The sequence below is a fragment of the Triturus cristatus genome, chromosome 4_2 (genome assembly GCF_964204655.1).
Source record: "Triturus cristatus chromosome 4_2, aTriCri1.1, whole genome shotgun sequence".
Classification (NCBI taxonomy): Eukaryota; Metazoa; Chordata; class Amphibia; order Caudata; family Salamandridae; genus Triturus; species Triturus cristatus.
This window is the reverse complement of record NC_140586.1, coordinates 871638124-871662400: the sequence shown is the minus strand read 5'-3', so window position 1 is coordinate 871662400 and position 24277 is coordinate 871638124. Positions and strand designations below refer to the sequence as shown.

Sequence of the window (24277 nt, the reverse complement as noted above, 5' to 3'; positions counted from 1 at the left end):
GTCAAAAGTCCAGGGGTTCCCTTATGAGTGCCTGGAGCTTGCTATGCCAATCCCAAGGTGCTCTGTTACGGTGTAGTGTGGTAAGGCACTCTTGGGCTTAACACAGGAGTGCAAGACATCTGAAATTACACACAATGGTTAAAAAATGATATTCCTGACTCCGGGTGGAGAGCCACACTAATTTATAAAAATAGCAAGCATTATTTAAATGGGTTTAGGCTTCAGCAGAAAATCGTTCAGTTAAGTGCGTTTTTAAATATGAATTCTTTCAAGTTCAAAAAGTCAACCCTTGGTGCAATTTATGCAATATTGACCTATTGGAAGAAAATCATATGCGGTTTACCAGTTCTTGTCAGCGACTTACGGGACCAGTGTCTTTGGTCAAAGGTGATTGCAATGCAAGGTCCAAGGCAGCACAAACAGGTGACATCCAGTGGCACTAGGGCAGCCGGGGGCAGTGGTGCTGACAGCGTCTGGTGCCCAATGGAAACCAGTGGGAATCAGTCCAGTCATGAGTAACCTGCGGGAGGGGACTGGAAGGCCAGTCCAGTGAAGCCACCGAATGGCTGCGGTTCTTGCGATGTTGGGGGACGTCGGAGTACCTTTGGTCCTCTTCCCCTCTGGTTGCAGAGGGTCTCCTGGGTGTCGGGTTACTCCGTCCAGCAACACGCGCGGTTCAGTGTGCCTGCCATCTGTGGCTGCAGGCAACATCTGGGAGTACACGAGGAGTCACTCCACAGTGGACTCTGTACCTTGAACCTTGGGGACCACGCTGACACCGTTAGCCCACTTGGACACAGGCTGGGAGGGCTCAGGTACAGTGGTGCTTAGCGACATCTGGTTTTGACCGGTCCTGAGTCCTCTTGGTCCTTGTTTTGCTGTCTGCAGGATGCAGGGGGACAGTTCTGCTGTCTATCTGGAGGTTTTGTTTCTTGGGCGAAGTCTGGTAGGTCTCCCATGTTTTGAGGACTCTGCAGCTGTAGAACAAGTCCACTTACGGTGCAATAGGCGAATTCAGCAGGCAAGCTGAGGGCCACGTCCATTGTGGGTCTTCTGTTCTTGCTGTCTGACTCTTCTTGTCTGTCTTCTTTCTTCAGGTGGTAAGGATCTGATTTTTTTGTTGCCAGGGGCTCCCCTAAGTACTGCATTTAGGGGCAATGGTGGAGTGTAGGGAACTAGCCAATGGGCACTGACATTTGGGGTCACTATGCCTCCTATAGCAACACTTCCTGTGGAAAGTGGGCATAACCCTGTCTCAGAATTCCTCAGTATGCCATCACAAAGAAGGCTACTTCTGAAAAGTCAAGTATACATCAGTTTAGCCCACCTTAGGTGTGGTACTAGCCTGGCTTGGCATGTCTACCTGACTAGCTAATTTTTCCGCCTGGCCAGGTGCCAAGGGGGCTCTGGACAAAGGGGGCCTGCTTCCGTTCCTGTGAGGGGAGACCGATTTGCATTTCAAAGGCGGCGGCTCTGTAAAGCTACCTGGCCTAGGAGGTCAATCAGCAGGTCATCATGTGGTAGGGATTGTGACTCCCTCTTTACGCACAGGCTATTGTTCTGGGACTCCTGAGAGCAAAAGGCTTTCACCCCGAGAGGTCACATTAGTGTCTCAGGTGACAGGCTGGCAGGAATTAGTGAATGAGCACACCAGAAGCTGTTACGTTTTCAGGGGGCAACTCTAAAGTGCTCACTGTGCATGCATCAGTAAATCCAACACTGGAATCAGTTTGGGTTTATCAATATGAGATGTTTGATCCCAAACATCCCTATTTTTAGTGAAGCCATTGTGTAGCTGGGGGAACTCGTTTTCAACAGTGTTCAGCACATGTTAAAAAATTGCTTCCCTGTTCACTTTCACTGGTAGTAATGGAACTGACCAGCACATGGGCATATCTGCTCATGCAGGTATGATCTCACATGTAATACCTAGCAACTTGCCTTAGGGCTGTAAGACCTGCTGTAGGGGTGACTTACAAGTACTACATGCAGTGTTAGGGGGCCTGGCACACACAGATGTGTCAGGTTGTGTATTCACTTTTGGTCTGCACCAAGACATGCAGCTTGCAATAGCAGCCCTTCATGATTTTGGTGAGACGTCCTGTAGGGGGACATCATTTGTGCTGCTGCCCTTGAGGGACACCTTAGTACCTCAGGCTCTAGTTACCAGGGGTAACATTTACTAGTAACTTATAGAAGACGCTAAAGCGATTGCCAATTGGTGGGGAAATTGTACATTTTGGGGAAAGAACACTGGTACTGGTGACCTGGTTAGCAGGGACCCAGTACTCTTCAAAGTTGCATCAAATACCAGACAAAAAGTGTGTGAGGGGAGGATGCTGCAACAACAACCCAGTCTTGCAGCGTGAATCCTTTTCTGGATTCACATGCTGTGCATCATTCCGCCATCTAGTGGTTGGATTTGGAATTGTCTTATTTTATTTTTAGGTCTCGCCTGAGCCAGCACGCAAGTGTTGCTCTGCGACGCTTTAAAACTTTGAACACACGTGCGTGTGCTTTTTTTTTTTTTTTTTTTGTATCTCCCCCTATTGGTCTTTGCATGCGTCTTTCTAAGAAAGACAGCATGCAATTGGCTCAAGGCTGGTGCATGTCCCGTCTTCTCTAGTCCTTGACCTAGGGTCCTCGGGAGCGAGCAACAGCGCCATCTGTTTCCAATTATTGCGACCGGTCGCGTTAATTGCAAACAGATGGTTGCACTGGCCCTGGTGCACCACTGCGGGCGGTTTTAAAAATTCCTCTTAGCGTGCGCACCACTCCCGGGCTTGTTTCGCTTTTCTTGGTTGACTGACAAATTTGAATTTTCTGCTGTCAGTGGGTAACATTAATAACTTTTACAGAACCTCATTAATAAAAAGCTACATGCAGAAACGGCAGCCAGTCTCTGCGTAAATCATCAATCTCTTAAAAACAGCTCCGGTTGCCTTCGCCTGCCTAAGTTAATCAACTGTAACTGAAAAGCAAGCCCCAGATGGGGAAGTAGAAAGTGCTCTGCGCAAGCTTCCTGTACGGACTCCGAGCTGGTCTTTCTCGCTACCGCATGCGAGCTGTGAGGTGCTCCCGGGGAGGCACTGGCAACATGCTCAGGCAGCAGCAGCGGAGGCGGGAGATTTTCTGCCTGCTTGTGCTAGGGTGACTGGAAGCGGAGTCTTAAACAGAAGCTCGAAGCAGCCCGGGAGCCGACGAGAAGTAGAGAAGCAAAAAACACACCATGCCTTCGCCCCACCCTGTCTGGGCTCCCCGCCGTGGGTTGGTGAAATTGAGTCCACCGGGGGGGCTGCTGTAGAGTAGAGCTCATAACTGGCAGGGAAGGACGTGTCTGATATTTTTAAGGTAAGCTGAAGGGGGACTGTGGTTTTCCCTCTGTTTGTTTACTTTGTGTGAGATTAATATGTTGAAACGGCATCCCCATTGCTGACGTCCAACTAAAAAAAAATCGAAGAAATCAAAACGGAAGCTTATGTAAAATCAGAACGCAGCAACATATGATTAGTATTTGGCATCCACAACAGCCTGTGTTTCAGCGCTGCTCGCACAAGACAGATGGCCAAGCTGGTCTCCTTGACTGCAAACGCTGGAGAATAAATTCGAAGAACTGTATATATCGGTCTTTAAATGTAAAGCTTTGGTAGAGGTGTAACAGCATGATTTTACATACGAGGAACAGAAACAACTAGGTCTCGCGTTGGTGTTTACGTGTGGCAGATATCGATTAGGCTGGCTCATAAGAGGTGTGTGTATTTTTAATATCTACCAACCATTTCAACATGCTTTCAATAAATATGCGTGTTATTCAAAACCTGGGTGGCCCAGAGTGCTGTAGCTTTTATGTTTTCTAAAGTGATGTTATGATATGTACTTGCTGTATCTTGAGTTTGACCAGTAGTCCAATATTCGGTGTTTTGTAATTATTTCTTTGACTAGATAATTTGTAAACGTGATGTGTTAGACATGCTAAATATAATAAAATATTACAAACTCATTCCCCACTTATTACCTACTAAAGTATGTGATACAGAGATACATTATTCGGCGCATTGTCATCACCTGTAAATGATTGTTAAAGTGCTTGGGTCTAACACTGCTATATTAGATCATAGCTTATTACACAACTCCATTTAGGCGTTTACATTGAAGGATGTTTTGAGATCAAGGCCTGACACGGGAAGTGCTAGATCATAAATCGAGTCCCAAATAGAACAGTGACATCATCCCAGTTAATGAGTAAAAGAACAAGGAAATGCCAGTTGGTTACTAGTTTTTCGTGCCTCAGTGCAGTATCTGATATGATTTATTACTTGGCCGTAGAAAACAGGATTGTGTTGTAAAAGTAGGTGCTGCTGGGCAAACTTTTGCAATTCAATGTGACATTTCTCTTAATTGAGGAACAGGGCATTGCCAGAACTCACTTTCGTATGAACGCAAATGCTTCTTGTGGTGAACTTTGAGTGCCTACGAGGTGAAGGCAGGATCTTTCAAAATTGATGTAGTGTTTCCAAGGAGATACGAAAAGCATTGATTGATTAATGATATTACCATTTGCAAAAAAAAAAAAAAACATTGGCAAGGGGAGCCTCCACAGTCTGTTTGATTACTTACATTTATTTTCATGGTGCTACGCAAGCTGCATACAAGAAACATTTAGATGGCCCTGCTGCACAATGAGCTGGTTAAATCGGAGGAGGGTACTAAACCATGCTGACTTAATCAGGAACACAAATATTGGATGTAACAGCCAGTGGAGGCATTGCAAATAATCTGATCTAGAGGGCATGTTTGAGAAGTGGAATTGAATTGCTAGTCCCATGGCATTGTAGAGCAGGATAATGTAGTAACATGTAGCTAGAGTTTTGGGGAAAGGCATAGGGCATAGGGAGATTATTGGGAAGATACAACATGGGCGGCTCATTGTCTAGGAATCTGAAGCAGTGGCGTAAATGGAAGTCCCATGCATTGTAGCAAGTGTCAGCTGTGGCATTTTGGTTTATTAAACAGTATGAAGTTAGTAGGGTTTTGGAAGCCACACGTAGCACAGCACACTAATACAAGTTTAAAGTGACCAACGTAGTGAGTTTGTCATGGTAGCATCTGCTAATGACTGACTGTTCCATTGCAATCATTTTGGTTGTTTGGATGTGAAGGGTACAAGAAGTTCACAATATTTATTCTGTTAGCCAGGGCACTTGCATAACAAGTTGGAAGTTCCTGGCCGCCTTGGCTGTTAACAGTAGTTTCTTAGCAAAATTGCAAATTACTTTCTAAGAGTTGGCATGCAACACAGAGTTTCCGGAAAATTGATTGGAAACTGAAAACAAGCCCCCATCTTTCTTTAATCAACTCATATTTTACAAAACATAATTGCTCTATTTATAAAACAGTTGAGTGGCACCCTTCTCACCCCCCAGTAATATAGGCTTGTTTCAACCATGTCCTTGTAGACTTGCCTGATGGCAGACGTGGGCACGAACTGCTTGTACCAGGTCACAGATCGCTCATACAGCGAAGAACAGCTGCGTTCTGATTTTAGTTGGTCATGCCTGCAGATTTTGCTTGTGTTCCTAATAACACAATAGCTCTTTCTAAACACTTATAAGGTCCCAAAGGTGCGACCTATTGGCTATGCCACTGCTTGTTTCTTCTTGTTTTGTTCGCTGTTTGGTGTCTGGTACGTCCCCTCTATGATCTCCGACTGCATCCTGGAGGTCGATGTGCGTGGTGTCCATCTGCAGATTCTTTTTTCCTGCCATTGGGTCTGGAAGCAAGTCTGGAAGCTCCGCAGAAAAGTTTGTTTTTCCCCGAATAAACTTTAAGAAAAGATCGTCGTCGAAAGGATCAACGAGAGGAGATCGATCATCGTTGCAGAGACGTAGACAGAAGCACAACGGCCGGGGTATTTTTCAACACCAGAGGACCACTCCGGGCCACAAATGACAAGGTAGGGGCCATGGATAAGCCCTCTATTAAATTCTGCTCTAACTGCCATCACAGATACACACAGCATGATCCACTCACCGTGTGCAACCTCTGCCTACCCAAAGATCACCAGGATAAAGACTGTGAGGCCTGTGCAGCGTTTCTGCCAAAAACACTCCAGACACGCCAAAATCAGAGACAGGCCCACTACGCCACAATCTCGATGCCAACAAAAAAACCTTCCATTAGGGAGATGGGTTTCTTGTGCGAAGAAGAAGAACAGCAAGCTCCTGCGGAATCCACACACAAAGGATCGGACGTCGACGTACTAGAAAAAGATGCTGAAAAAAGACGTGCTGAGAAGAAGGCATAGGAATCGAACAAAAAGACGGACAAGGTAAGAACCAAAGATCAGTCGAAACTGAAGGGCCACAAACCTGGAAAAAACAGCCAAGGCAGCCAGACGCCAAACAAAAAGGCGATTGAAGGTCAGCTGCGACCAAAAGAAACCCACGGCACGCACCCAAAGGTTGCCGAAGAGGGGAAGTCGCACAAGGCTCCCAAGCCAAGGAGGGTGGATGACAACGAACCCGCAAAAAAGTCCTAGATGTTGAAAAGAAAAGCAAGACCCCAGCATCCGACACTGAAAGGGCCCTCAAAGTCGAAAAGAAGACTCGAGGAAGAAATGGCTGCGCTATTGCAAAGGCAAAAGTAGTTTGATTCATTAAAGGAGTATCGAATCCCTAAGGCTCTGGAAGTCGAACCGGAAACAGTCGACGCCGAAGAAGAGGAAAATGGTATCCTCCAATCCCCACCAACGCCGGAACCTCGAGGCGAAGATCCCGAGGAATACGATAACGTACCGGAGGAGGATGAAAACGAAAAACTTCGAGGACGAATGGCACGATCTTGACACTGAGAATCCAGAGGAGATCTGCAACTATCCCTCGACTGCATCTCTCCCACATGATATTGCCTCCTACAATGACCTTGTTGAAAGGTCCGCAAACCAGTTTGGGGTGCCCCTAGAGGAAGACAAGGGGGATAGATGTTTCCTGCTCGAAACCATGGCACCTACAACAAAGGGAACACAATACCTACCCATGTTGCCAAGTATTCTGACCAAGGCAAGGAATCCTTTAAGGAGCCAGCATCTAACAGAGGGGTAACTCCTAAAGTGGAGAAAAAATTTAAACCCTCTTCAAAGGACCCAAAATATATACATGGAAACTTTACGCCAGATTCCATCATCGTAACAGCCAGAAGGAGAGCTGACGCAGTCTCCAATACAGGACCTCCACCAGAAAAGGAGAGTAAAAGGATGGACTTAGTGGACAGAAGAATGGAGAAAGAAGCAGTAACACAGTTGCTCATTGCCAACTCAAATGCCCTGCTGAACAGATATGGCCACCAACAGTGGTATGAAATGGAGAAGTTTATAAACAGACTCCCAGAGGAGGACAAAAAAAGAGCAAGAGCGGTGGTCCAAGAGGGAAAAAATGTAGATACCTGCCTAAAATCTGCACTAGCTGCAGCAGGCCCCGCAAGTCGGCAAATGTGCATGGGAGCCATACTCAGGATTCTTAACGGACAAGATTTTTTTGAAGGAACTGGATGAATCCTTTCAACAGATCAAGAAGGATAATGAAACCGCTAGGGCAATGGGAGCCCTACAACAAAGAGGATCTTTCAAGAGAGGAGGTTTCTCTAACAAAGACCACAGGAAGAGGCAGCTTTGGCCAAAACCAACCGATGTCACAACAGTCCCAGGGGCAAAACACAAGCCAACAAGTGGGTCAACAGTCTGGTTACCAAAGCTGGTGACAGAAGCAGCCCTTTCGAGGGAGAGGAAATGGCAGAGGAAGAGGCCAAACCTCAAGAGGTAGAGGTAATAACTCTAACTGACTTCCACACAAAAAAGGACCCACACAACACCAGTGGGGGGGAAGAATATCCTTTTTTCACAACCAGTGGGAAAGGATCACAACGGACAAATGGATATTAAATTCGGTACCGCACGGATATTGCATAGAGTTAACAAAGACCCCACCTGCAAATCCACCAAGGATAAGAACAAAAATCAAATCAGAACACACACTGCTAAACGCAGAGATCAAAGAACTGTATCTAAAACGAGCAATAGAAACTGTACCAAAACAGGAACGACACAAAGGAAATTTCTCACCATACATCCTTGTACCAAAACAAGACCTAACCCTGAGACCCAGTTTAGACTTAAGATTCATAAACAAATTCATACGGACACAGCATTTCAAAATGTGTACCCTTTAAGAAATAATCCAAAAAGGAGATTTCCTAGCAACAATAGACCTCAAGAACGCCTATTTGCATATTCCAATGAACATAAAACACAAAGTACCTAGGATTCCTACACAACGGAACACACTACCAATTCAATAAAATCAGCTCCACGGGTGTTCACAAGTGTCTGGCCGCAGTGGCCGCCTACCTAAGAAGAGAAAAATTCCATGTATACCCCTATCTGGACGAGATTGGCTAATAAGGGGACGCACAAAACAAATATGCCAAAGTCATGTGCAGAAAATAATCCAAACACGTCAAAGTCTGGGTTTCTCAATAAACCACAAAAAATAATCAATGAACCCAGAAAAGGAAAAAACCTTTCATGGGGCAAAACTGAATACAGAGAACGCAAAGGCTTATCAGGATACAAGCTATCTACAAGGAAACAGCCCTCTACCAGAGGGGCAGTCTCGGATAGTGAGGAAGATAATGTAACTCATAGGCATGATGGCATCATGCATACTACTCCTCCCTCACGCCCACACAGGCGACCATTTCAAGAATGGATCACCAACAGCTGGTCACAAGCCACTAGGAGTTGGGAAGATCTAGTGGTTGTTACATAAAAGATACAAGCAGAGACACAATGGTGGGTATCCAACAACATAGCACCGGAGAGACCCTTCAGGAACACAACTCGATCTGTGACAATCACCACGGATGCATCCCTCAATGGTTGGGGAGCACATCTGGACCAGCTACAGATTCATAGACGTTGGAGCGAAGAAGACTCCATAAAACACATCAATTTCTTTGAAATGAACTGCTGTTCTGGCACTCAAAGCATTCCAGAAACGTATTCAGGGGAAGACCATACTAATACAAACAGACAACACAAATACAATGCTTTACCTGAACAAACCGGGTGGAACAAAATCCTTTCCCCTGAGCAAAATTGCGCAAGAAATCTGGCAATGGTCAATACCACAGCAGATCAATCTGCAAGCAGTACATCTACCACGAGTAGACAACGTCACAGCAGACAGGCTAAGCAGACAAAACAGTTGCACACATGAATGGGAGCTAAAGCAAACAGTACAATACCTGTTCAACATCCTGGGAACGCCAGTGTTGGATCTCTTCGCAACAATACAGAACTAGAAGTGCCAGAACTTTGCATCCAGGTTTCCAACCCACCTGTCCAGGGGTAATGCACTTTCACTCAGTTGGTCTCAGACATTTGTCTACGCCTTTCCACCAATTCCCCTGATACAAAGTGTACTACAAAGAGCAAGCGAACCAGGAACAAATGATTCTCATTGCCCCCCTGTTGGCCAAAACAGACATGGTACTAAACTCTCCTACAACTCTCCAAGGGAGACCAGGACCTGCTGAAAATGCAACAGGGCCAAATCTTCCACCCAGAACCAGCGACGCTACAACTAACGGCCTGGCGCCTGAATACGTAGAATTTGGACATCTCAAACTGCCGTCCAGAACCATGGCGATTCTAAGGCAGGCAAGAAAACAGTCCACAAGGAAATGCTATACAGCTAAATGGAAGCAATATATCACATGGTGCAACTCTAACACGCCTAAATAAATACACAAGAAACAGTAGTCACATATCTTGCCTACCTTCTAGACAGCAACATCAATTTTTCCAGCCTAAAGGCACACCTCGCGGCCATAGTGGCATACACGAGGGAAAGCATGCAAAAGTTTCTTTACTAGACCACTCATCCAGAGATTTCTGGAAGGAGCAAAAAGAGTGGCCCTCCAAGAACTGCTCCTGTACCAACATGGAGTTCAAATACAGTGCTGTCTCAGCTATCGAGAAAACCGTTTGAACCCATGCATACAGTGGATATCAAACATATTACTCTCAAATCAGCATTTCTCATTGCAATCACACCGCTACAGAGAATAAGTGAACTACAAGCATTAACTATACAAGAGCCCTATTTACAAATCCACAAGGATAAGGTAATCTTGGTCAAATCTGTGGGTACGTTGTTAAGTATCACTTGAATCAAAACTTCATCCTACCAGTTTTCTTAAAGGAACCAAAAACTAAAGCAGAAAAAAAGCCTCCACACTCTGGATGTAAGGAGAGCTCTACTATATTATCTGCAAAAAAGAGAACAAGTAAGAAAAACAAGTTATTTGTGGCTTACTTTCATACCAACACAGGTTCAGCTGTCACTAAAGCAACCACTGCAAGATGGATAGTACAAGCTATACAACTAAACCATACCAATGCCAAAAAAGAGCTAACAATACAACCAACAGCTCACTCCACTAGGAAGAAAGGAGCAACACTGGCTTTCTTGGCAAATGTACCCATCGATGACATCTGCGCGGCAGCAACATGGGCATCACCGCACACATTTACAAAGCATTATTGTGTGGATATACAAATTAATAAGGAAGCTCGAATTTGACAAAGGGTGCCTCATAACCTGTTTCCTAAGTCTTACTCTCACCACAGCCTCCCAAACACCGCCACATAAGCTGATGCACAGCATGTGAATCCAGAAAAGGATTCACGCTGCAAAACGAAATGGTTCCTTGCCAGTAGGAGTAGTTTTGTAGCTTGAAGAGTTTTCTGGAATCACATGCGACCCACCCAGCCTTCCCCTAGAAGGAACACAAACAGTTGGGGAAGCAAAGCACAACGTTAAACTATAATTAAGGACCATCACAAGGATTAAACAACATAAAAACTGAATTAAGAATCCGAAGATGACCAGCACGTATTTCGACCTCCAGGATGCCGTCTGACGTCATACAGGGGACGTACCTGACACCAAATGGTGGCAGACAGCGTCCAAAACAAGAACAAGCATTTGCAATGCATTAGGTCTCGCATTTACGCGAGTTTGAGCTATTGGCATTGTAAATGACAATGCCAATAGGCATTGTTATTTGCAATGCCAATAGCTCAAACTCGCGTAAATGCGAGACCTAATGCATTGCAAATGCTTGTTGGTTTGGCTTGTCAGCACAGCTGTCTGCCAGTCCTATTAGTGCCACTTCTTTCAAACATACAAACAGTGCACTATGGCTCCGCCCAGAGGACCAAGGATGTCTCTCTCCTCTGAGTGGTTGTTTGGTGTTTTCCAGCCACCTATGGAGTGCTTGCATTCAATGCACGTTGGAATATTGCACATCTCAGAAGTGCACTAAATCGACACACATTAAATTATTTGCCATGCATGCATTGTATAAAGGAATTTTTTTTAAATTTGATTTCTCACTTTTGTAATATTTGAGTTCGGATTAGCTCTTTTCCAGCAGGAGAGCGCCATACACTGATAAACGTGCAGTGGCAAATCCAATAAGTCTGACTTTAAGGTGCCAACACAGTCTTATGGAAAGGATGTTTACATACTTTAGCACATTGAAGCCAGAACCCTTGGCTCTGCTAATGCTTGCTATTAAATGACTGACTTGGAGGCCCACACTAAAAGCCTGGGCCTCCTCAGAGGTGACAAATCTCACACACAAATCTTTAGAGCACCCACGTGTTTATTGGGGTTACTATAAGCGGCCCTTCCAAGGGCTGGAAGGGACTGGGGACTTGGGCGCCTCCCTTATCAGGTCCGGACTTTCAAAAGAGTCACACTAGGATGTGAAACCGGAAGAGGTAACCAGAGAGGAGGGGGGGAGGCAAGGATGACGCGCCAAGGATCGAAAGGCATATGTCTAACAGTGTCCCCCCCCCAAACACCCGCATGGAAATGTGGATAACATGGGGTGGAGGAAGAGTAAAGAAGGAAGAACACTGGGAGAATGAAGCAGGAAAGGCGAGAGGAATGAAGGAAATGGAGGGAAGGATGAATATTGAAGGGGAGAAAAGGGAGAGAGATAAGGAAGGAGGGGGATATAACGGGGAGCGAAGGCGGGACAAGGATCTAGAGAAGAGAGGGGAGGGAGTAATAAAGGAAAATAGACACGGGGACAAAGAAAAGGAGAAGAGGTGGAGAACAGACGATTGGGAAGAGGAGGAATGGAGGGAGAAGAGAGAAAGGGAGATAAAGAAGATGGCAGAAGGATGAGAAATGGGAGGGGGAACTGGAGGAACAGGAAGGAATAAATGAAAGGCGAGGAAGGGGTGAACACTGCACAGAGGAAAGACAGGAGGAGACACGAGGGAGAGGAAAGGAAGCAGCAGGGGCGTAAGAAGGAAAGGCTCTACGGACTTTGTGAGTGGGAAAGAAAAGAAGTGAGGAGAAGGGAAGGACAGGCGTGAGGAGGAACAAGAAAGACGAAAGTGAAAGTAGAAAATGAAGATGGTAAAGAACAAGGGTGAAAAGAAGAAAGGTGGGAAGGAAGCGGAGGGAATGTTGGGGAGAAGGAGGGACTGACGGCAAAGGCATGAAAAGCTATGAAGAGGGAATGGAAAAGATAATGTGCAAGATGGTGGCGGAATACACTAGGCGCCAGGGAGGACGGTCACATATAGGATTATAGCAGGAGAACTCAGTGGCGTAGCAGTAGCTGGGAGGGGGGTCACTCTTTTTGGGGGCAGAGGAGGTGAGCAAGTCGTTTCTGTGAACTACCACCGTACCCCAGAACAAGTCACCCGTAGCCCCCTGCCCTGGAACAAGTCGCCCCCACCTGCTCTTACCTGCACCAGACTGCAAACTCGGGGGCGCCGCGGGTGGCAGGTCTGGTTACGTCACTTGGAGAACTGTGAATATCAGGAGGTTATTCATGGACAGGCTGTGAGTGACATCAAATGGCTGAGAGTAAAGCTTGCGCTGTCTATGACGTCACTTAGAACCACGAGCTGAATAACACCCCCATTATTCACAGTTGCTATCGGTAATTTTATTTTGTATATTGAAGCTGACGAGGAGGGAGTGGGAGGGGGGAGTGGGGAGTGGGGGCGGGCACAGTGGTGCGGGCCGCAGTTGTAAAAGGCAGGGAGAGGGTGAGATTGAGAAAGGGAAAGATAGGGATCAAAGGAAATAAGGACGACACCTAGCTAGACAATAACAAGCAAGAAGGGGGTGGCAAATGGTGTGCACTTTGATGTCCTCAGTGGCCACGCGGCTCACTGAGGACATCAAAGCGGCCGTGAAAGTGATCAGGCAGTGCTTTTCAGGCTGCCAAATGGTGCGCGCGCCCAGCGCACATGCACTGTATTTGGAGGCCTGAAAAGCCACTGTTTGCACTTCCAAAACTCGCTTACTAGAAGTCTCGCCAGAGCAGCGCTAAAGCGCTGGCTCAGACGAGACCTAAAAAGGAAGGGAAATAAAGACCATTCCGGACCCAACCACTAGATGGCGGAATGATGCACAGCATGTGAATCCAGAAAACTCTTCAAGCTGCAAAACTACTCCTACTGGTAAGTAACCATTTTGTTTCCTTCAACTATAGTTCTAAAGGGGAGCTGGTGAGTGGATGTATATACTCTAGGGTAGTGGCTTTTGCTGGTTAGATTCCATGGGCTGTGCAGGAGTGACCACACAGTTGAGGATTAAACAGCTTGGAGGACTGGTCTATAGATTGATTCTATACACAACCCACAAGATTGGAACAGAGCACATGCTACCAACTGGGAATAATGGAGTCATCACAGTAGTGCTATCAAAAGTGTATTGCCCTTGTCCATTCAGGTGTGCTGATTACTTACTGTAATTATATATAAAATACATGTCTGTCTTTTCTGAGGAAAAGTTGTTCTGTAATGTACTCTATTTAGTATGCAACTTGATTTTTTTGGTTCTATTTGCAGCCATCCTTAAATCCGGAAGCCGGGCGACCAAATAATTATAACAAGCCTGTAGGTACCCCGTCTGGAGTGTGGGGTAAGTCTCAAACTTTCAATGCATGTATCCTTTAAGATAAATTGCTGATTTAAGATTGATGGTCTGAATGAGTAGAATATAAAAGTTCTCAAATCAGACCATCCTGTATTTTGTAACTCTGGTATGGAGTAGAAACTTCTATAGGTTAGTTCAAAATAGATATACACGTGGGTGGAATACCGGCAATCAATTAGAAAACCGTCATGTATGAAATTGCATCTCAACTGATCCTGGAATTATGTTTTGACCACCTAAAAGTAGTTTGAACTTGTTCTTGGCCAGTTGGTGTTAATATCTCAAACAGCTGGTCTTAACCAGAGCCTCTGACAATTTTCATCTGTGTCAGGCCTTTGCCCTTGAAAATAAAACACGCTAGAAACTGCATGCAAAATCATTCATATTCTGACTTGCATAGGGGTATTTTTGCCTAATGAGTTGCCTGTGCACATTGTTTGAGCACCCACATGAACATAACTGTGTGAGAATTTACTAATAATTTCGGCTTCTGGTGAGTACTTCTAGCTGTAGAATAGTCCCAGTTGTCAAAACTGGATCTGGAAACTCCAAATCTGTCACACTGCCAGTATGCTGGCTTCATATCTATGCAGGTGGCATCAGATGAAGTCACCAAAGCCATATTATGCCAACTCTGGGTCATCAATGTCCATTCCCTTTATTAGACGCAGACCCAAAGCTTTGTACACGTGCAGAACTAGGTCTTCAAAGCCCCTGTCCCCCAAGTATTCTGGCTTCAAGGCTTATATAAGGATTGTGGGGGACAGATGTCCATAACAGACCTTCATTCTGTCTGTTTGTGGTCCTTGAGGTTGGACTAAGACTTCCCTACCTGTGGTTCATGTCCGTGTGCACCCTGAGGCAATCAAGAAGCCAGAGGCCAAGCTCTTCATGGCACAGTCCTTAATGACTGGTTGAGCTGTTGTCGCTTGATGGCTCATTCTGAGTCGTCTTAATCTCATTTCTCTGGAAAAAAGAAGCAGCACAAGAAACAAACAAAATAAAAAAATTCTTCCCCTGGGTGACCCCTGTCTCCCACAGAATCTTCATCCTCTGAACCAGAATTAGCTATGCAGGAACAACTTGCCCATCTCCTAGCTGTTACCCAGCCAGATCCATTATCGGAGCAGATCTCACCTCAGCCGTCAACTGCCTCAACACTCCCAGATCCACTAGTGGTGGCTCTAACATATCCCAAAATCCCGGCACCACAGCCATCTTATCCAGATTTCATGGCACAAGGTATGGACCTAGCTGCGTTTCTCAACTCTGTGTTTGTAATTTTTGTCAGGGCCACGGATTCCTCCAGCGCACCACTGGTACATCTTTCGGCTGCCCAGGTTAATGCCTTTGGTACCATATGACACCGGTCCTTTGGCCCCAGCTTCTGTCACTGCCTTCACTGCAGTATGCATGGCCGATGCCGCCATAGAAATCTCCGATATGTCCACTGGTGTCGCGTTTGATCCTGTCTGCACCTCCCCTCAGTTGAAAAAGGTCCAAGAGGGAAGTACTTAGGCTCTTGAAAGAAGAGGAGTGTAGGCAAAGAATTAATTATCTCTTCTGATTAGCATGTTAATCTCATCAACCTGTATGCCTCTTGGGTAAGCGGAGAAGAGCACCAATATAAACTGCAAAGGTTTTGCTTGGCCAGTGAATTTGATACCTTGACAAAGTTGGAGTTTCCAGCGGGCCCCCATCCCAAAGGCTGTCATTCCGCTTCATGGTCAGGAAGGCATGCAGGTCCTGGACCTGCAGCTGCCATGACTAGATATGGAAAACTAATTGTAAGGAAAGTGGCAATTAGTTGTGTTCACAATCCATCTCCTCACTGGGAGCCAAACACCTCCTTGTAGCACACGTCTCTCAAGTACATTTATTACACATGCTTTACTCAATAGGTAGTAATTTACATATATACCTAATTCTGGTTTAAATGCTTCTGATGACATTACATTTGACCCCTAAAGGGTCATGATTCCTCAAATTACTGGACTCCCCTCCCTGTACAGTATAGCACAAAGTAGGATTGTGGCACTTTAAACGATGTCAATGTTACTATCCTTAAAGGGCAGAATCACATGTCATTGTAGTCATTTCATCACTGATATCAGTAACCATCATCATCAAACAGTCTTTATTTCGACTTCAAGTCATAAAAGACAATTTAAAAAACAAAACTCATCATTATTTACAAAGACACATTTAAAAAACATTTCATCATTAAACAATTCTAATTTTTTGGGCTGTAATTATAGAATTCATGGTACTAGTGCTAGGAGCAACATGATTTGTTTTACTGCATAAGCGGTATTCCTAATCGACCAGTTAAAAAAATAAATATCTGCTTTCCATAAAAACAGTACTAAAAAGTGTAAAAAAGTTCCGTCATTATACTGGTTTACAATTAGGGCAGCTGAAGGGCTTTCAGTTTCCCGGTTCTTATTAACCACATCCATTTCAGAAATTTAGCTATGGCAATCACTATTATTTCAGAGCTATCGGATTGAAATATTCTTAGTGCAGAGATCCCCGTCTTTATACCCTTCTGAATGCAAACTGCTCTGATCCATCTTAGGCGGGGGGCCTTATATACAGGGCAAATAAACAAAATATGTGCTATGGTTTCTCGAAATATCTTACAGAAAGGGCACATTTGATCATTTTTGTTAGATGCCCATTTACAGGTAATCGTGTTCAATGGAAGAGTACCTACCCTGAACTGGTGATATAATTTCCTATCTTGAGGCAGTGTGATCAGATCCCAGTACTCCTCATACCCAATAGAATGTTTCAACTCCAAAAAAACCTTGGTATGTGAAGGGTTTGTATGTGACTGGAATTCCACCAAGGATGTATATGTCCAGTAGGCCTCTTTCAACTCCTGTTTGGTGGGAATTGTTGTCCCCTGTGGATTGTCCCATAGATCCCCCATTCCTAAGGACTTTAAAAGGATTTTTACCTTTCTGAACCAGGGAATTTTTTCCCCTGTATCCATATTACGCGTCTCCAAAAGTGCCAACGCATAGTGGTTCAGTTCAGGGGTGACCCACAGTCTTCTCCAATAGGCAATTGGTCTAAATCTACAAATATTTTCTAGACTCTGACACCCCAAATCCATGCGAAGAGGTATTAATGGTGTAGATTTTGGGAGGCCTGTGATACAGCGAAGGAACCTATTATGTGCTTTTTGTAAGCCTGCTATATCAGACATCCCCCACAATTCAGCTCCATACAGCATGGAAGATCTTACTCTCGAGTCATAGATTTTTAATACTGGGGCTATGGGTTTGGTGGCTGACAGCTTAAATTCTCTAAGCAATGCGCCTGAAAGTTGCGCATGCCTAGAGATTAAATGGGCCACATGAGGCTTCCACTGTAACCTGGAGCCCAGTGTGATGCCCAGGTAATTAAAGCTGTCAGTCTGCTCTAGTAATTCCCCATTCATAAAAACTCTGCCCTTGATGATCCGGTGCCTATGCATTGTCATAAATTTAGTTTTGGAGACATTAACGGAAAGGCCGAAATCATTACAAAACTTTTCAAAGCAGACTATTGCCTTCTGTAACCCTTCCTGTGTTTTAGATAATAGGAGGGTATCATCGGCAAACATCAGAAGGGGGACGGGGATGCCATTCTGTTTAGGTGGATCGGTTGTAGAGTCTTGGTAGTATTCAATAACTTTATTTATATACAATGTAAATAATGTGGGTGCCAGCACACATCCTTGCCGGACACCCCTTTCAGTTGGGAAACTGTCAGTCACTTGGCTCTGGTTACCCCACCTAACCTGCGCATAATTATTTTCATGTAATGTAATCAAAATTGCAAGTAATTCGGGTGGGATGCCCTGATCACGGAGCGCTCTCCACAGCCTATCTCTCGGTACTAAGTCAAAAGCAGCCTTTAAATCAACAAAGGCTGCATACAGTGTGCCTCCCCCCAGAATCACCCATTTCCAGTATATTGTGGAAAATCTAAAAACTTGGTCCACCGTGCTAGTCAGGGGTCGAAAACCAGCCTGTAAAGTGGACATAATTCCTGATTCCTCAATCCAGGTCTGGACCCTGAGAAGGACCATTCTGGCCACCACTTTTTGAATACAGGCTATTAAACTAATTGGCCTGTAGTTTCCCGGGTCAGCTCGGTCACCCTTCTTATAAATTGGTACGATTTCAGCTCCCCGCCATAGATCTGGTACCATGGTGCCTTTAGCCAGAGTGTTCGCCAATAATTCGATATAAGGGACCCAGACTGATCTACTGTGCAAGAACAAGTCTGCAGGAATTTTGTCTAGACCCGGAGCCCTACCTTTAGGAATTAAATTGAGGGCACATTCAACATCTTTTTTGGTGAACACTAATGTAGTAACTGGCAGAGGGGGGCTAAGAGAAGCTAGTACGGGTGGCGGGACATTATTCATATTTGCAAACTGGGATTTGAAGTGCTTTACCCATTTTTCTGGTGCGACATGGTTAACCGGGGCTGGTTTTTGGTTTCCCATGCCCCACCTCACAAGATGCCAGAAGTCCGTTGAATCTCTGGACTGACTGGCTACCAATAATTCGTCCCAGTATTTAGTGTCCCAGGTTTTTTTCGCCACATTTTGTGTCTTTTTGTAGTGGATCCTTGCCACCCTTATAACTTCCCTATCGGTGGATCGCACAGCATCAGCTAAGGATTTGTAAGCGAGCCTACAATTTTTATCATACCATGATGCTTGTTTTCTATTCCCCTTACCAGGGTGCTTTTTCCTGGGAATATTAAAAAAAGTACTAAGTTTAAGAAAAAGGGTCGAATGGGTATGAATTACCCTACTGCAGCAGTCCTCAAAATCCAGCTGCCCCCGCATTTCAGTTGTTGCTTCATTTACCATTTCATTCATTTTATTAATCATTTCAGGCTTGCACAGACACTCTGCCCATCTAAGCCGCCGAGTATCATTTGTCAAGATGATATCGCCTATCAAATCTACATGTAATGACCCCTGCCCTTTGTATAACTGCAGCTCAAGGCTTAAAGGATTATGGTCACTTTCAATACGTTCTATAACTATCATGTCAAGTATGTTAGACCAAAATTCAAGATTTGCCAGCATATAATCTATTCTACTGGTGCACAATCCGTTATTAAAAGTTGGATTGCCCTGCTTATCACCTCGGGTCCTGCCATTCACTGCTCTCAAACCATACTCAAGACTGAAAGTCTTGAGTTGTAGGGCGGCCTGGGTCCACCGTTTGATAGGGGCAAGGCTAAGACTGGGAATCTGCCAGCAGACATCCTCTGCCTCCGTAAGCTCCAGGTCAGTTTGATCCAGGGGCTCAAAGGAGCAATTGAAATCACCACAAATTAGCATATCAGCCCGTCCCTTCCAAATATTGACATAATGTCCCAGTGTTGTTACAACTTCTGAAAGCTTCCCTCCTGGCTTTCCTCTGGCATATACATTAAAAATAATAAGCTCACCAAACAATAAAGATTTCAGCTTAATCGCCAGAATATCCCTTGAATCAATTTCAAGTTGTAAAATGGTAAAACCGTCGTCCTGTTTTACCCAGGTAGTCAATCCCCCCTTGGGTCTCCCTCTATTTGTTTTTGTTGCAGGTATTGCAAAGTGGAGATACCCAGTTCTATATTGGGGTTCTAAAGCCCATGTTTCTTGCATGTTTACTATCATAAAATTGTCAATGAAAGTGGCCCAGTCACTGGAGGTCAACTTGTTTTTTAAACCAGCCACATTCCATGAAACTAGAAACTGGCTCTCCGCATTACAAGTAGTGTCATTTGGGACAGTTACAGAAACTTCTGTGCCATTGATATTCCATTTTTCACAAGACTTATTTCCGTTACCCTCTCCCGAATGATCAGTATAACATAATTTATCTTGGGAGTTGTTTAGCATGGAAGAGCCTGTAGCCCCAGCATAAATCTCGTGATTATTTAGACCATGATTAGGTGTATCATTTAAGCGGTCTCCTTGAGTAGTTAATTTTATGCTACGAGCAAAATTGATTGATACATTGATAGTAACACCAGCCGGAATGAAACCTCTATCGGGTATACTTAAATCAGTGGGTGAAAACCTATCCAAAGTCTCAGCCGTACCCACTAGCTCCTCCCCGGGTGGCTGTAAACTTCAATCACAAGTATCCAAACCACTAAGAATGTTAAACCGGTTAGAGACCTCCAGTGGGGTAAAAAGTGCCGGGTGATCCCGGCTCCTATGTACAGGGAAACCTGGCCTAGTAGGTACCAAATTCCACTCAGGGTCTTCTGACGTTATGGCTAAGTTCCTGAGATTCGACACATCGGGAAGTTTAATACTAGATGGTGTGTAACCCCTAGTCTGGTGGGAAAATACAGCAGATCGTGGATAGAAATAGGTCAGGGGACGTGGAGTAATGCAGCTACCTGAGTTGACCCCTGGCCAGCTCAAGACGTGACGCACTGCATTTCGGTCTCTAAAGTTTATCACAACCACATCCCCCCTTATGTCCTTAGGTCTACCCCCCAACCATTGGAGCCGGCGTACATGAATTATTTCGCCACTAATGTTACTAGTGATAGGCCTATGTAGTGCCAGCCAATGTACTATTTTATTCTTTAATTGGAAGAAACCTTCTATCTTATTTGCTGAAAGCTCGGGAACCCCCGTTAGAATCACTACATAGGGGACAGCCTCAGGTGGGAGATCCGGTAGGGGACCCCTAGACTGATTTCCTTGGATCTGCCTCCGGCCTCCCTCCTCATGTCTCTGTAACCCATCTGAACAGTTACCCGTACCATTAGTGATACTGTTTTCAGGGATTGTAAGATGGGAAGTTGTAGTAACTGGCGCGTTACACACAGGAACATTTAGCTGGTTAGTAATACTATTACTCGCAGTAGGATTAGAAATCGGGACTAGCACTCTTGTTAAGTTACTACCAGGGGACAGGTCGCCTAGAGATGGATTAATAGGAACTATGTTTACGGCTAACCCGTTATCACTTGGTGGTGGTCGAGTTTTAACAACAGGATTTCCCCCGGATGAGTGGGCTTGGGCCTGATTGGGTTCTGATTGAGCTTTTAATTGTATAGGACAAGACTTCCCATCAAGGTCTGCTTCAATTTTCCCTAGTCGGTTCTCAATTTTTTCCAACCTTTCTACAATTGCTAAAGTATAAGAACGCAATATCAGTTCGAAAGTATCCACAAGATTACTAGTGATTTCGATATTGGACCCATTATGTTTAGAACGATGTTCGATGTTGTGTGCCACCTCTGTATGTGCAGAGGTCGGCGCTGGTATGGAAACAGTGTCTAATCCGGGCACGTCCTTAGTAATTACAGTGGATATAACTTTAGAACTGGAGGGGGTCGCCTTCTTCCCAAAGACGGTGTGGCTCATCCTTTGTTTTATAAGTTCCATCCCTTTACGCCTCCTCTTAGCAGGTGGTGGAAGTTGCCTTGCTGATTGTACAGCTTTCTTAGGTTTCTTAGGCTTATGGAAGGTAGGTGACACAATTTGCGAAGTTCCTGAAGAACTGGGTAGGTCAAGTGACGATTCAATGATGACAGTTCCAGTAGAGGAAGTACAGGGTGCTACGCAATCTCTCAACAGGAAAGGTACACCTTCTGTACTTAGAGTATCATCAACAAGGGCAGGTACAGGAATACAATCATTTGCAGGGGTAGCTGTGGAATTGTGCTCAGACAATGCCCTGGTTTTAATAATTTCAATAGAGCGTCTGCGTTCAAGTCTTCGCTCTGCTAGGGAAGACTCGGTTGTTCCTGCAAATGGAGTCTTGATTAGATAATTATCAACCATATGATATCAGTAACCATAATTCTTCTGCAATCTTTAGTAAAGCATTGCAAGTATGTGCCCACATTATAATTAGTCAATTATTTAATCCTTTTAGGAATGAGCATTACTGTAAACAATTACAACACCTTTGAATCAGTCCTTGTACAACCATAAACCATGTCTGTCTGTCTTAAGCAAACTTAGGGCACACAGAGTGCAGTCATAGAAGCAGCTCCTCTAGGGCGCTGCGTCCCAGCTTTCGAGCAAAAGCTCTGGCCTTAGGATTGCATAAAATGGTTGTAAATGCTAGGGTGGTGATAATTCTAATGACCCTGCAGACATAGGGTTATCACCTTTTTAGGATTTGCTTGGGGTGGGGGAGGCGAGTGGCTGGTTGCTGCAGCACTCTTTGCCGCCCTCCCTCATCCACGTCTTTCTTTCTCATCCCCTCCCCTCCCCCCCCGCTTCGTTGGTGGTGCCCCTGCTGTCTTGGGGCCACCACATGAATGGAAACGTGGGCCTTAAGAAACCAACAGGGCATTGTGTTGCTCCCTTGCGAGGTAGCATGAATAAATAATCCGTCTCCACCCACAGCTTTTCCATTCTGATGCTGCCACATGGCTTCCTGTTTGTCTCGCTTTAAAGAAAGAAAAAATCATTTGTGGGATTGCACTGTCCCACCCTGGCACCCCGCATGGCTCTTCTTGTTAGGTTCTAATCAGGGAGCCTACTCCAAGCTGTCCCTGTCTGCTCAGGAGTGGCAGCTCTTCTCCCCTTCCACCCTGAGGGTAGGGTATGTACTTTGTGGTGGCTGCCCTGCTCCCACCCAGGCATAGGGATCAGGGACATGCCCGCCACAGCTAGAGGTTGCAGTGAGTAAACCCTACTCCATGGTCGTTGGCGGCCCAAAGATGGTGCCCCTGGCCATTCCTCCTCTTGGGAGGAGCTTAACAACGCTTCCCCTCTGCCAGTCTCATTGGGGGCCCGGAGGTGGGTCCTGTTGATCCCCCAGATCATGGCCCATCAAAGGTCAGTGTTAAACCCTGCAGAGTCCCCTTTGCGCCAGGCTACCCATGCGTAGTTACTGGGCTGCGCATCAGGGTAGTCCCACAAGCCCAGCCCTCACGTGCGCCCACATGTAACCAGCCAAGTCATGGGATTCTTTTTTTTTTTTGCAGAGTTTTATATAGCGGGAACTTGACCCGAATCCAATCGGGTATCAGAGCGCTTTACATAGCACCAGTTACTTTACATTAGGACACACATTCATTCTTTGTTAGGCACGGGGAGATTAAGTGATTTGCCCAGAATCACAGGATGATCAGCGTCATTACCGAGATTCGATCCGAGGTCGAGCGCCCTAGCCGTTAGGCCAACTCCTCTCCCCTCTTTGGTTGTACACCACCCTTCCCGAATAACGCAATAATATTGCAACCCTTTTTTTCTTTTCTTAACCTTTACATGTACTATACAACCACACTGCTGTACAGACAGCTAAAACAGGCAAAACAGATAGTTCTCATAGAGGCAACTCCTATGGACTTAACCAATGCTTGTTTAATTTTTTTATTTTTTTATTTTTTTTCATTGTAGGGTCAGTCATTTTTAGGTCAGGCCTGAAGTGTGATTTTACTGTCTTTGCCAGCCTCATGTTTTCCATAAATATTATACAAAAAATACATACATATATAGGGTCTCAGTCAACACTTTCCATTGTTGGGGGGCCAAGAGATGGGGTCCCTCTTCTTGGGAGGAGCGCAATGGTGCTTCCCCTCTGCCAATCGTTTTAGGGGCCTCCTACACCATTCACACTCTTTCACCATTGATCTGTCACTCAAACTATACTCCCTCCCACCCCAGCAGAAGGTAGAGATCAATACACCTGCCCACTCTAGCCAATAGATGCTTTCAGTTTAAGTGACTCATTGTAAATAGAATGCGTACAGGGGGAGTCCATGTGTCCCGATGGCTGCTGCAATGGTGTCCCCTGATGCGTAAGGGCTCAGTGGTAACCCAAGCCCTGGGCACCGAGAGAACTGTATCACCCTCTTGGATCTTGATAGAACATGTGGTACTTGTTATTGATTTTCCAGGCACTGCAAGCCATATGTATAAAAATGTGGTAATATATAATGTGATAAACTGCTTGAATCTAATAATGTGGATTCACATTTATATACTAAAGCCACCCCCTCAGGTTTGTGCTGGTCATTTGAAGCAGTTGTTTCTGACTTGAGCTGGACCTCTACTAAGTGAAAATGCAACATCATGTGATTATTTCTATGCTTTTGCATTTGAGTTGTAAGGGGCACCAAGTTTAAGACTAGTGGAACTGTGACTTCATGTAAGAATATCAATGGGTTTGCATGTGACTTGATGGATACTTTTGTAACTGCTAATGGAACTGCAGTTTCATTAATGGGTTTCAATGCTTTTGTATCTGACTCAAGAATGAACC

The 24277-nt window shown here is 45.1% G+C and overlaps 1 protein-coding gene across 3 annotated transcripts in view; it reads left to right on the top strand.

Moving 5' to 3' along the window:
• GPBP1L1 (GC-rich promoter binding protein 1 like 1) overlaps positions 1-24277 on the top strand; it is a 462270-nt gene that overhangs the window by 188969 nt on the left and 249024 nt on the right. For all 3 annotated transcript variants that reach the window (XM_085602876.1, XM_085602874.1, XM_085602875.1), the window contains exon 6: positions 13943-14015. In XM_085602876.1, coding sequence (XP_085459002.1) covers positions 13943-14015 — 73 coding nt within the window. The remainder of the gene's footprint in view (positions 1-13942; positions 14016-24277) is intronic.